Source organism: Falco peregrinus, chromosome 4 (assembly GCF_023634155.1).
Source record: "Falco peregrinus isolate bFalPer1 chromosome 4, bFalPer1.pri, whole genome shotgun sequence".
NCBI lineage: Eukaryota > Metazoa > Chordata > Aves > Falconiformes > Falconidae > Falco > Falco peregrinus.
This window is the reverse complement of record NC_073724.1, coordinates 3,681,464-3,694,518: the sequence shown is the minus strand read 5'-3', so window position 1 is coordinate 3,694,518 and position 13,055 is coordinate 3,681,464. Positions and strand designations below refer to the sequence as shown.

The 13,055-nt window shown below is 45.0% G+C and overlaps 1 protein-coding gene across 4 annotated transcripts; it reads left to right on the top strand.

Annotated features, from left to right (window-relative positions):
- The first annotated feature begins 880 nt into the window (after positions 1-880).
- SH2D1B (SH2 domain containing 1B) lies at positions 881-13,039 on the top strand. Of its 4 annotated transcripts, XR_008746995.1 has the most exons (5): positions 881-1,161; positions 6,503-6,566; positions 8,742-8,910; positions 11,399-11,831; positions 12,173-13,039. XR_008746995.1 is itself a non-coding variant. In XM_055802748.1 (4 exons), the coding sequence occupies exons 1-4, from the start codon at positions 968-970 to the stop codon at positions 11,434-11,436; spliced, it is 465 nt and encodes a 154-aa protein (XP_055658723.1). In that variant the 5' UTR covers positions 881-967; the 3' UTR covers positions 11,437-11,836. The 4 variants fall into 4 exon arrangements, 3 of the variants coding, with proteins under 3 accessions (XP_055658723.1, XP_027642611.2, XP_055658722.1); XM_055802748.1 differs by lacking the exon at positions 12,173-13,039 and having other exon boundaries at positions 11,399-11,836; XM_027786810.2 differs by lacking the exons at positions 11,399-11,831; positions 12,173-13,039 and adding an exon at positions 10,641-11,392.
- The last annotated feature ends 16 nt before the right edge of the window (positions 13,040-13,055 follow it).

Below are 13,055 nucleotides of genomic sequence, written 5' to 3'. Positions count from 1 at the left end.
CACATCACAAGGACTTCATAGTTCAGAAGGAGTTGGCCCTAGGTGTCAGAGACAGGAGGTGAACATACAAACAGCACGTTTTGAAATCAAGAAGACCCTTGCCAGTTGCTCATGTAGCTGGACTCCACTTTGACCTTGAGACCTGCTTCTGCAGGTCTGTGGGCTTGTCCCCTGGTCCTTGGCTTCCAGCAGGGAAAGTACAAAATGCCTGGGAAAGCATCTTCCATGGAGCAGGGCAGCATTCCCCTCATCGGGGAGCAACAGCTCTACACGTGGCTCCAGCTGGTCCTTGTTGAATTGACAGCAGCTTCCTGGGAGTAGCAGAAGACACTGTCCGACCCCCTTCTCCTTCCTGCCGTACTTTCTAAATCACGGCACAGAGACAGCAGAACTTCTTGATAAAATAGCTATACTTTGGAAATAAGAAAGGGAGGGGTGGGGGGAATGCTCTGCTTTGAAAAATCTCATTCTCAAATATTGCTAACTTTCACCAAAACTTGAAGAATCAAGTAAACAAAAAAAACTTTAAAAAAAGAAAAAAGAAAAAAACTTTGGGGGCTTTGTTAGCTGTGTTAGAAGGCAAGTCTGGCAAGGAAAGGAATCCAAGCATCCCCTATTTGCAGGGCTTTGAGCCACTTCAAACGTAAATGTTAACTTAAAAATGTAACTATACTTTGGTGTCAACTCAGCTATTGCAGAGCTTAGAAATGTGACGCACAAGTCAAATGTCTGCTGATATAACATGACAAAAGATATTTTATCTTCCCTTCTGATATAGAGTGTGACCCATGTAGGCAAACCATCTCCCATTTCCTGCCATCGCTGCTTTCATGAGCCGCGAGCACAGGCTGGCTGCCGCCTTGGCTACAGACGGGTCAGCGGTAACACCACGAATGCACTCACGTCCTTAGCACCTCCAGCTCCAGCTGTCTGCGGGCAGCTGCACTTGGAAGAAGTCCGTGTTTTAATGCTTCTGCCTTTCTCTGGACTTGCTTTGAAAGGTGGGAGACCTTGGTTTCTGTTGTCCATGGAGTTCCCATTTTTTCATGGAAAGATAACAAAAAGAGCCTGTGAAGATCTGCTGACCAAGAATGGAAGGAATGGTAGCTATTTAATACGAGAGAGTGAAAGCGTGGAAGGAGCCCTGTGTCTCTGTGTTTTGTAAGTACTCTAACATTAAATCTTTTATGTTTTCAGATAGATGCAAAGACACGTGTTCATCTTCTCTAGCATTAATGGTTCTTCCCTAATATTAAAAGACTCCACAGGGGTGTGTATGTATCCAAGTAATGCTGGCTGCCGTAGGCTTCCACCACAGTGCATGGTGAGAGGGAGGTGTTTGCAAGAGACATTTTATACAGCAGAGGAGAGATGAGCTGTAATCTGTCAGTGCTGGCTTCTCTGCAGCCAGTGAGGGGAACCCAGAGAAAACAGCTTAGCCTGCCAAAACACGGGAAGAACCTTACCGAATTGCCGCCTCTCTAACGATGGGTAAATAGCATTTTAGCACTGTTGAGGCACAGAAAAGCCTCACAGTAGGTTACAAAATAGTTCCTTCTTCATGGGCTTCTTGTCTGATGAAATCTTAGCCTTGAGCTTCGAAGGAATTTTGTCCGATGTAAGAACATAAGCTGAGGCAGAAAGCTATAATGTCCTGCTTGAATTCATATGACAAGTCCATCAACAAGATGGGCATAGAAAATCGCAACATCTTGTCTATAACTTTTATTACTACAACTAAATTTTTATAATTTTCTTTTCCTGTAGGGAATAGCACTTTTCTTTCCCTTTCAAGAAGCCTGTTTTACACTTTTCATCTATAATTGATCTGTTCCTAATGCATTCAAAGTTTATAAATTAGACTCAGAGTCTTTGTTTGACCCTGTGAGGTTTCCCACTCTCCTTGAGGATGTGTTTCAGTGCGACATGAAAAAAATTTAACACCACATCTAAGTAATTCAAAAATACCAGAAAATGTTTTTATCAATAATCAAAAAAGCATTACTTTTGAAATGAATCAAAGGAGAAGGGAGAAAAAGGGAGAGGGACATGGAGTGCTACGGGGCTGATAGGTGGAAGAAAGGAGGTCAGTGAAATGATGGAGTAAGAAGAAGAGAAATAGCAAGTGGGGGGCAAATAGAGCGCTCAGGGTGGGGGCTGTGGCAACCTGCCTCCAGTATGGTGTGGAAGGAGGTGATGCAGGGGATGCAGGGAGGGCAGGGGGTGTAGGAGGGAAAGGGCATGCATATGCTGTCAGAAGGGATAAATGAGGATCCTGGCACAGAGGAAGATGAAGAAGCTAGTCCCTGGCGTGGGAAGGTGGCTTCTGAGCTCTCGTGTGGGAGAGGGAGATGAGACAGTGAAGGGCTTCTTGGGCGTGAGCCGTGAGTTTGAACTATGGATGTAACACAGGACCTTGTTTTGTGGGCAGAGGTGAGTTGACATAAAGATTAAGCTTGGTGCCATGCTAACACAGTTGCTTTCCCTTTCCTGGTGTTTTTTTGTTTGTTCGTTGTGGGTTTTTTAAGGGCAAAGCAGATCTATCTTATGATAGCTGGAGCAGATAAAAATCTGTCACTGGTGTTCTGGGCAGGCATCTGAAAAAGCATGTGACTTCCAGATAGCCTCTGTGGGTTTTAGTGTTAAAAACTTAAAACCTGTAGTGTTTGGTGTATTTGACTTTAACTCATGCATTAACAAATGTAATAGTTAAACTATAGGGGTGGCAGCAATGGTATAACAGCTGCTGGCTGGCAGAGGTGAAAGCAAGGGCTGGCTTCAGATAGCAGATGGGATGGTGATGGTGTGTTGGCTCAGAATTGCCTCCAAGACTGGTCCGTCTGTAAGTAGTTGTCTCAGCAGAAGAGAGCTGGAAGAAGAAAGAAGAAGAAAATCCTAAAACTGGATGCAGTCAACCCTGAAACTCTCAGTGCTGTTTCCACTCTTGGATTAGGGTTGCATCTTAAAACATTGCTTAGCACCTAATACGGTTGATTCACAAATGATGCACACCTCTCAAATCAGTTGATCCAAGGGCAGAGATGTTGATCCACTTGCTAGAAAAAGCAAGCAACTCTTTATCCTCTACTGACTGAGGGAGGGGAGGGGAGGGCACTCCCAGCTTGTATCTGGGAGTTGGAATGGTGGGACAAAAATCATCTCTTCTCTAGTCGGGCATGGTGCACAGCTCTGCCAATAGGTCTTCCTCCACAGCACCCTGCTGCTTTCATCCAGAGCTGTCCCAGGTCTCTGACAGCACCTCAGTGTGGACCTACTGCTCTTGCTGCTGTTCTCCTCATGGTTCAATGTCATTCTCCCAGAAAAAGCTCCTCTCACCCTGCTCTTCTGCCACTGGATCTTCCCTGTGCCCAGACCAGGCACTTTATCAATTTGTACCATATGCATCTGTTGGTAATTATTTAGTAGTTCACATGGAAACAGAAGTTTCCATTTTAACGTTAGTTTCATGTTTCCTTAGTAAAAATTGCAGTAGCCAAATAATATCCAGGCAGTAACCTCTCAACATTTAGATGATCGGTAAAGAGCAAGTTTCAAAAATGATCGGTTGCTGGTATTTTTTTTTTCTTACTTCTGTGTCTATGTGTAAATAATGAACACCCACATTTATAAAATACTCTTGAGCTAGGAACATGTGAATTTCCACAGGTATCTCAAGGAGGCAGGAACCAAAAGATGCATCCCTATGATGCAACTCTGTTAATTCAAGTAAATCTATTCTAACTGGAAGTCTTATCCTGATCTCAGTCCATAGTAACTTTTTTTGCGGAGCAAAGTAGTTTATTTCCAAAGTTCCCATTTGTTTATGCACAAGTCCCCTGAGCTAGGCTTTCACCCCAAGGTTCTCCCTCTCGTAACAGCTCTATTCGTGTAGCTACAGCTGAGGTCCTCCTGATGAACATGTGCACCAGTTAGAAGAACTTCTTTTCAGATACTGCTCCCTCCCTGCCCTCACTTCCCCACTGGTGTGTGTTTCTGTTTGGGGTTTTTTGGGTGTACATATTCTATTTTCTGCTGTGGTATGTATTTCTTTGCAACTTTACTGCCTTTTTTGATCGTGCTTATGATGTCCAGTTCATTTCCTCAATAGCTGCCATTGGGGTATTTGATAAAGTTTTTATTTCTGTTCACAAAATACATCCAAAGCCATCAGCAGCCTGAGTGTTCAAACATTTGCATATTATGAAAAATAATAATAACCCCTGGGAAATGCAAGGAATAGTTTTCTCAGAAGTAGGACCTGTGCAGTCATGTTCTGGGTGCTGGTGACTGGAGGCTGTTCTACTAACGTCTCTCCCAGAATTCAACAGCCTTCTTGTGATACAAGTGCGATATGAAGTTTTGGGAGGGATCATGCGTGAGGAGAATAAGAAGACAGACGAGGGGCTGGGATGTCTGTGGAATCAAATTACTCTTCTCTAAAGGTCTGTGTTAGGTTTAGTTCCTAAGTTCTTTGAAACTTCTGGTTAGAGTAATCTTATATTTCACCATAGGAAACATTCTCTCATTTTGCAGTCTCAAGGGTCCCTTCTGTTTTGCTTTGCTCTCTCTGTCTCTTTCGTTTTTACTGCACGGCTTCTCATGTCTTTAATACTAGGTGCTGTTTGCAGACGTTTCCAGTCTCCTTACACTTTGTCAGACATGTGGTGTCTCCTCCTCCCACCACAGCATCCGCTGTCGGCAGCGGGGGTCAGATGCTCAGCCCACAACATACCCAACATCACACATGCTCTTGAGTCCAGTATCATGCACATCTCCAGCTGTACTCTGGCCAAGGCAAACATAGTCTAGGTGGAAGTAGCCTGGTACATGATCACCTCTGGAATATGTGAAGGCACAGATGGCTTGAGGGGTCACTGTGTGGGGCAGCACGGGGGGAACAACAGTATGGCTTTGTGGTGCTGCAATTTACTTGAGGGCTCCCACGAGGAAAGCAGATTGCATGAAAAGTATTCTGCAACTTCCCACTCCTGTGTATGCCTTGGCAACCTCCTCCCCTCTTCTCCAGAGAAATGTCAGATCTCATGCAGAAGGTGAACCGCAAGATTTCTACAGAATCATTCTTTACCGCTATTTAGATCAATAGGGTTTTCTTGCTCTCTCTGCCCCCTCACATCTTTCCCAGCTTCTATCAATACGATCAAAGACATTGGCAAGGAGTCTTTCACGGCATCACTCCGTACCAATGTGCTTGTTTCCAGACAGCATTGCAGTCTTGTGTCCCGTCCCAGGTGACTCGTCCTTGATCTCAGCCCTAGGTCAGTCATTTGCAAGGTGATTGCTTCTCCTGTGGCCATGGCTGTTGTTGGAAGCCAGCCCGTTTTCCCCTAGAGTGTGACCTGAGGGAAAGAGGGGCACCTCACTTTTGTCTTTGGAGCTGTTTAAGTCTTCCTTATAGCTCCAGTTTTGAAGGAGGGGTACGTGATTAGTGCTGTCTTTCCATTGTGAAAAGGTTGTCTGATGAGTCCAAGCTGCTGTAAATGAGAAAGTCGACCAGGTCACGGCTCCCCTTCTCACTGCTGATGGAGATACTGCAGTTCTCTGTGACACCTGTGCCAACCCTTTGCTTGCAGTTTATTCCCACGTCAACGTTTGCACAAAGTGCTTTCTAACGCCGTGAAGAAACTCCGCTCGTGTCCAGCAAGGACTTAGGCGCCCTGTGGAAGCAAGGACTCTTCTCTTACATGGCACCTGCATTCCTTACATGGAATTTCAGGGTCTAATCTGTGGTTTACTGCCTCAGGACAAATAATACAAGCTCTCGGTGACATCCAGCCTTTTCTGGATGAGTAAACTTGAAGCCTTTTCACTGCCTTGACTTACTGCATCTATTCAGTTGGAGCTGTAGTAGTACAAAACCCAGCATAGTAACGCACTAAGCAGCTGGAGGAAAGCTCAGGTGGGTAGCTGGTGTGGAGGTGGGCTAGCTGGGCATGCTTTGTCAAGATCTGTGCTACTAAGCACAGTGTGGTGGCTGCAGGTTGATCAGAGCACTCGTAGCTACATTTCCCATACGTGGCCTGACTCTGCAGGGCAAAGAAGAGTGCCATACGTTTGGTCAAAAATCAAACAGATCTGCATAGCAATGTAGCGAGGGTCAGATCTGAATTGGCAAGGCATGATAAAGTAATAGTTGGGTTTCTGAGACGCAGGAAAACAACATACATGGGTCATTTTGGCTAACAGACAATTAAAGATATGCCTTAGAGAATCTCAAGTCTTTTTAAACCTCTGATACATGAATCAAATGGAAAAATGAATGCATATACATACATCTATAGAGATATAGATATCAAAATCGATGCTATTCAGCGTTGGGCATTCCTTTAGATTTGTTTCCTTGGGTGTAGTCTTTCCTTACGTTGCAGTTTAAGACACAAGCAAACAAAACCAAAACCTGGCTGTGAGGATCAGCCGTAGCAGTCTAAGCAAGTTGCAGTGGTCTTGATAAAAAGCCTGATGTATGCAACAATGTTTTTCGCAGCTTTGAAGACCTCATCTACACTTACCGTATCTTCAGGGAGCACCAAGGATATTTTAAAATACAGGTGAGTAACTCTCATCTCACCTGTAAAGATCGCACTAAAGATCATGATCTTGACTAAAAGAATTGATATACGTGGACACCGTACCTTAGAAAATATTTCCAAGTTTACTTTCCTCTCTGCTCAGTTCTAGACTTTTTAATGTTATAGATATATTTTTACATATGAGCTGAGAAGTAGCTATTATCTTTGTAGAGCTCCCTTATAACCGAAGTGGATCTGTTATTCACTGACCAGCTGCTTTCTGATTTGACCATTTCTCTTAGGTGGCATTGAAGAAAAAATCTATCGCTTTCGTTACTGCCTCCTGTTCCTAATTAGCTTTTCCTATGTGAAAGCTCTGCCATTGCACTCAACACCTTGTAGGGACTCAGAAGAGTGCAGTGATCTTTTTGATTTAAAAGAGATGTATCTATCATTCTGTGTGATTCCGAGGCACAGAACCACGGATTTGAAGCGATGACCCCAGATAAGGCTGCTCGTCGCTTGAATAAGCGTCAGAGCAGACTGCATCGATCAAATCCCTAGGCAAGGTGAGAGGACCCTTCAAAAGCTGGCTCACTCCTCCGCTAGTAGCAGGGCACCCACGAGGGCTGCCAACAATTGAGCAGTATTGGAAGGGAAGCAGCTCGCTCCATAAAGGACACACCAAGCTCTCACATGCTGGCAATTTCTTGCCTATTAGTGGTTTGGACTGAGTACGAAAGACACAATTTCCCGTGACGAATAATGGTTTGTTGACAGAAAATAATCTAGTTTGGACTATAGACACTCGACTGGGGTTTGCTGTCGTGCCTATCAGCAGATAATAACTCAATATAACTTTTTGGGTTTTTCAAACTCCGTTTTCCTTACAAGGTTTTGCCAAAAATGTGAAAGAAGGGTTCTGTTCTTCCAGTCTTTAAGTCAGACCGGTTTGGCTGACTAAACTAATAGACTGAAATAATATATTAGTGGTGGAGGGGAGACTGTTTGAGGGTTTTTAAGAGCCAGATTCGGCCATGAACATTCTAGTTGTAGGTTGACCCCAACCAGCAGCTAAGCACCCACACAGCTGCTTGCTCCCAGGAAAAGAAGAGCAAGAGGAAACTCCTGGGCCAAGATGAAAGGCAGTTTCATAGGTGAAGCAAAGCAAAGGAGTTGAGTCACTGCCTTCCATGGGGAGGCAGATGTTGATCCACCTCCAGGAAAGCAGGACCTCAGCACATGTGATGGTTACTTGGGAAGACAAATTCCATAAGCACAAAGGTTGCAAATTTCCCTGAATTTTTATTGCTGAACACAGTGACAGATGGCATGGCATGGCATGGCATGGCATGGGATAGCCCTTTGGTCAACTCAGGTCCGCTGTCCTGCTGTGTCCCCTCCTAGCATCTTGTGCACCCGCAACCTACTTGCGGGTGGAACAGAGTGCAAGAAAGAGACAACCTCAAGGCTGTATGAGCACTGTCCCACAGCAGCCAAAACAGGGGTGTGTTATCAACACTTGATCACAAATTCGCAACACAGCACTATACGGGCTGCTAAGAAGACAGTTAACTGCATCCCAGCCAGAGCCAGGACACAGAGGGAGTGGCACCGGCCCATACAGGGCTGAAGGGAAGATAAAGGCTGCAGCAAAGCAAAGCAAGAGGTGTTTCCTTGTTAGCTGGCAAAGGAAGCAGCCCCGAAGGCCCACTGAGGCCCAAAGGACACGGCCAATGCAGGGCTTTTGGGTGGATACACATCTGCTGCCTCTGCACATGTCCTTTGCGCGACGATGATGAGATTTTGTAAAACGTTTGGCTCCTGCTGCTCACATGCTTGTTTAAATACAACGTTTTCAGTGAGAGCTAATTACGGTGCCCCTGAACTTCTGTCCCAAGGCCAGCGGGAAGTCTGTAATGCCATTGCTCTTTGATGCAATGCTGTACCGCATTGCTGTAGCACACATCTGAGACAATATTTTCAAGATGTTCTTTTCTCAAAAACCAAGACAGTGAGGGAGGTTACACAGTGCCATAGCCACACCACCAAACAGGTGTCCACAGCGTGTCAAGTAGAGTACAATATTTTGTCACCAAATCTATTTACAAAACAGCTTCTTGGTAAACAAGAACCAGTCTGTTGTTCCTGTCATTGAGGGGACTCCATGCAAAGGGCAGTTGCAAACAAACTTTATTTTTGCTTTCCTTGCAGACTTCCGAAGGTGTTCCGGAGAGGCATTTCAGAACGTTAAAGGACCTCATATACACTTACGAGAAGCCAAATCAAGGACTAATAACAAACCTCCGCTACCCATTAAAGAAGCCAAACACCTCGCGAAGAAACCTGGGGTTCAAGTCAGGAAAGGATGACCTTTATGATGGTGAGAAATTTAGCCCTGCCTTTGTGGTTTGGGTTTTTTTACAGATGACTGCAGTGACAGGTTTGTAATGAATAGCTGCTACGTGTCCTCTGAGACCAGCTCCCCTGGCAAGTTCAGCATCCTTCTTTCTCTCTTATGGTCAGTGGAAAGTGGTTATTCCCAGCTCACAGGTCACATACCCTCATCCCCCACAAATCAACACGTTAAAATTACACAAGATACAGAAGGCAAAGCACGATGGTGCCCACAGCTCACTCCTTCATGGGCCTTGATGCTTCTAGTCTGGGGGAGGCTGAGGGCCACCTTTACCCCGTGAGGTTCTGCCAGGCTGCCGGCTCCCTGCGCTTCTCTGGGCATGAAGGCTGTCTTTATGAAGACACAACCTTCAGTGTCCAGGTTGAAAGCTGGTTTTATATCAAAATCCAGCTCAGTTCTTTTTGAGATGCTGGGGACGGGGAGGAGGGGGGAAGCCAGCCAGCTTGTGGTTTGTTGTGATTGGTATTTTAAGTTGGTGTGTTGAAAATAAGAAGCATATAACCTTGTGCTGAGGATCACAGCTGTGGAACCAGAGAGTTCAGTCTCTGATTGCTCTTCTGCTACTTTATGCTCACAAGTTCCAGGTATAAGATAAGGATACAGCGTTTCTGCCTGACAGAAATGTTATGCAAATGGCTACAGTAAAGGTGGAGGTTTTCACAAGGCGGTAGACCATGCTTTGTAGTCCCGTGGCATCTTTACGTCTTTGTTTTGGGGAGGATGACTAGAGATACTGTTGGTAACTTGTCAGCATCTCTCAGGCATTTGAAAGCCATTCTTCACATCGCTGCTGCCTGATGCTCAGCTGCAGTATCTATCAGGTCACAGGCTGCAAAATAATCTTGAAACTCTTCCAGGTCCTTTAGGTGTAACGAGAGCCACAGTGAGAGCATGTGCGAGCAAGGGAGATCCTTCCATTAAGTACCATTATTGTAAAGGGAAAAAAATCTTGGCATATGCAGTCTTTTGTGTGATTTGTATCTCGTGACGATGGCTAGCTACAATGCGGTCATGTGGGCCAGCCTCTCTCTGCTGCAGTCGTACCTCCTGTCGTAGCGTGCTGGCAGATGCTGGTTTCCTGGACACACCAAGAGTGCAGCAGCTCCGGCGCTCCCTGTGCCAAGCCGACAGGATGGGATGGGAAGGGGCGAGCTCTCCCCACCGCTTCATGCACTACGCTGCATGTGTAGGGGCCAGTGCAGCAACAACCTGTCTGAGAGAAACAGCAGCAAAGGGACATTTCCAGGGTCTCCGACATTACATTATCACTTGTACCACTGTGCCACATTTGCTCTAAAAACATTTTTCTGGTATCTTGTCATTGCCGTTCCAGGGAGATGGAAAATGGTGCAGTAGCATGGATGTATTTTTAGGAAAAAAATGGGTGTAATGCATATTTTATTGTCTGGTCCTGCAACGTGAACTTTTCTAGAAGATGCACATTTCCCTGGTCTGGGCTCACAGGGAGGGGAAAAAGCCCCCCACCTTTCATTTCACTACCAACATGTTTGTGGGTGCCCATAAAAATGGAGTCTTCTCAAAATAATCAAATTACTTTGGAATTGTTGACGTTCAATTTTAATTTCAGTTTCACTCCTACAGCATTCCAAACTTTCCCCTCAGGCTGCTTTATGACATGCTCCCAGAGGGAGCTTAGGTTAGTGGCGTGGCATCTCTCTCTCTCTGAAATGCAGGCACCACACAGAGCCCCGCGGTGCTTTCCCAAAGCAAGAACCACACTCTTCTGGCCCGTCCCTTCATGTTGCGCCAGCAGCTGGCCTTTGCAGCACGTGCACACCTGAGCACGCCAGTGTGACCAGTGGGACACCTCAGGGGACTGGAGTCACAGTAGTGGTTGTTGGGCATTTTTGAACGTTGTTTTCTAGCCTGGGAACACTGTGGCTGAGGGTGGCTGCTTCAAGGGACAGGAAGTTTCCATAGTGGAGACTGAGTCCCAGGCATTCCATTTCTGCCTTTCCCCCAGCTTCTCAAACAACATAACGCACCTGACAAGGTCTGGGAGGGAGAGGAGGTTTTAGGCTCTCCTCCCTTGATTGGAGGAGAGTTTTTCCGCTGCATTTTAATTCAGAGAAGAAAGGGGGTGTTATGCTATAGTTAGAGCTATACCTCGGCTATTGATGTTTTTACCAAGTAGGGACGGTTTCCAGCATTTGGCTGTTCCTCAGGAAGAAGGGGTCTCACACTGTGCAAGAGCTTGCTGGCTCAGGAAAGGCAGTGCAGGCTTTGGCTCCCTGCGGGCTCCTGGAGGACCCAGCCCATAGCACGTGGGACCTAAACCTGGCCCTGCAACAGCAGAGAGTACGCAGAGAAACCAAACGGAGTTACTGACACCTGCCCAGCGACACAGCCACTGGCCAGCCTGCTTACCATGGGCTTTCAGAGGAGCCGCTTGCAGTAACAACATCTTTGGGGTTTATTGATTTCTTTACAGAAATTGATGACGACGACTATGTCACTGTCTTACCCTGAATGGTCTGCAACCCGATGATTTGCGAAGCTGCCGTTTCGGGCTGTGCCACGGCTGCCAGCTGGGCATTCCCTGCTGTGGATCTGTACCTCTGGAATTAGTCTGCTCCTTTTACAGACTCTCAGACCAGCAGTATTTTCTCCCAGTAGATCCCATACAAGCTACTATATGTTTTTGTTCAGCAATAAAAGAAATAATTTTTATAACGGACACATGCATCCATATCCATACATATGGACGGAAAGGTATCTGTGTGCATCTAAGTGTATTTTTGTCTTTCAGTCAGCAAATAGTCCAAGGTGTCTACTGCTGAAATGAACAATCTGTTAGAAAGCAGCAAGACAAAGACAAAAAAAATGCATGTGTGTAAAACAGTAGTTTATGGCAGAACTGATAGGTGTGTGCAGGAGCGGGCTGGAAACTAGGACCATGCATGGCAATCAGTTAGCTGAGGGGAATGTGCTCGAGCTTGTCTAGGCAACAATTAACATGATGAGACTTGTTTACAGAGCACAGGGGAGTGGGAGCCAAGGATGGCCCAAGGAAAGGTAACACCTTGCTGTTAATTGCTGGTAGTTAACCACCAATCAGGGATTGCCCTAGTATGCAATGCTTAGCTTCAAGAACCAATCTGTTTAAAACGCGCAGCTTCTGAAAGTGTATAAAAACTCGTGCTTCTGTACAATAAATTGACATTTGCTTGCATCAAGCTGCGCCCCATCTCTTCATTCGCCACAGGTGTGAATAAAAATCATACACAATAAAAAAAATTGATTGGCATCATATGATGCTTAGAAACCTCCAAACTCTGTTAAACCTCTAGATTCTGTGCACGACTGACATTACCTCATTGCTCCATAACAGGAGAGTATTTCAGCTCTGTCAAGGAATACTAATATTATCCTGTAGTTTGGAATAATCTAAATGAAAACAAAAAAGGCTGTGTTAAGTCCACACCATAAAGAATTAATCAACAACATGAAAATGGTTTGAAATACTTGAAATATTGCAGAATGCTTCTGGTAGATTACAAGAAGAATGAGAGTTCTACATGCATGTTGGTATGAACATTTTTTTTTTTTTTTTTTTAATAGGACCTCTAGGTATGTGAATGCTTGCCACATTTCATTTGCCACTGCCGTTACCTGTGTATTATAATGTGTATGGGTTTGGTTTTTTTATAGTGTAAAAATTTGCTTTAATCTTACTCCTAATTTTAAATATTGAGCATATTCCTTTGTTCTGAAGGTGGCATTCAGCTAAGAGCCAAAGCCAGAACTGGAACATATGTCCTGATTCTACCAGTCGCTAGTACCAACCCCCTCTCTGTGATCTTGACAAAGGCATTTATATTGGTTTTGCATTTGTTTAAGACCTTTCCCAAATTATTTATGTATTTTAACGGGTAATACTAGTTAGATTTCTTTCTGTTACATTTCTTTCACACCGCTATTTGTTAAAGGACTGTTAGATCTTTCAGTGCTTTGGACTTCGTTATGAATTTAACAGTGCTTACGCTTTTTGGTGCCAGGATCAACTGGTACTTCTAGCATGAAGGAGACAAAAAAATAAAACGGTGAATAAAGTCCAGCATTGCCAAAAATACTAACATATGTGTCCA

What these genes read in the sequence shown, in the direction of transcription:
- SH2D1B (XM_027786810.2), top strand. Translation starts at nt 968, where the DNA reads ATGCTTCTGCCTTTCTCTGGACTTGCTTTGAAAGGTGGGAGACCTTGG. An exon ending in GCCCTGTGTCTCTGTGTTTT is followed by an intron (nt 1,162 to 6,502) that starts GTAAGTACTCTA and finishes TGTTTTTCGCAG; the next exon opens with CTTTGAAGACCTCATCTACA. An exon ending in AAGGATATTTTAAAATACAG is followed by an intron (nt 6,567 to 8,741) that starts GTGAGTAACTCT and finishes CTTTCCTTGCAG; the next exon opens with ACTTCCGAAGGTGTTCCGGA.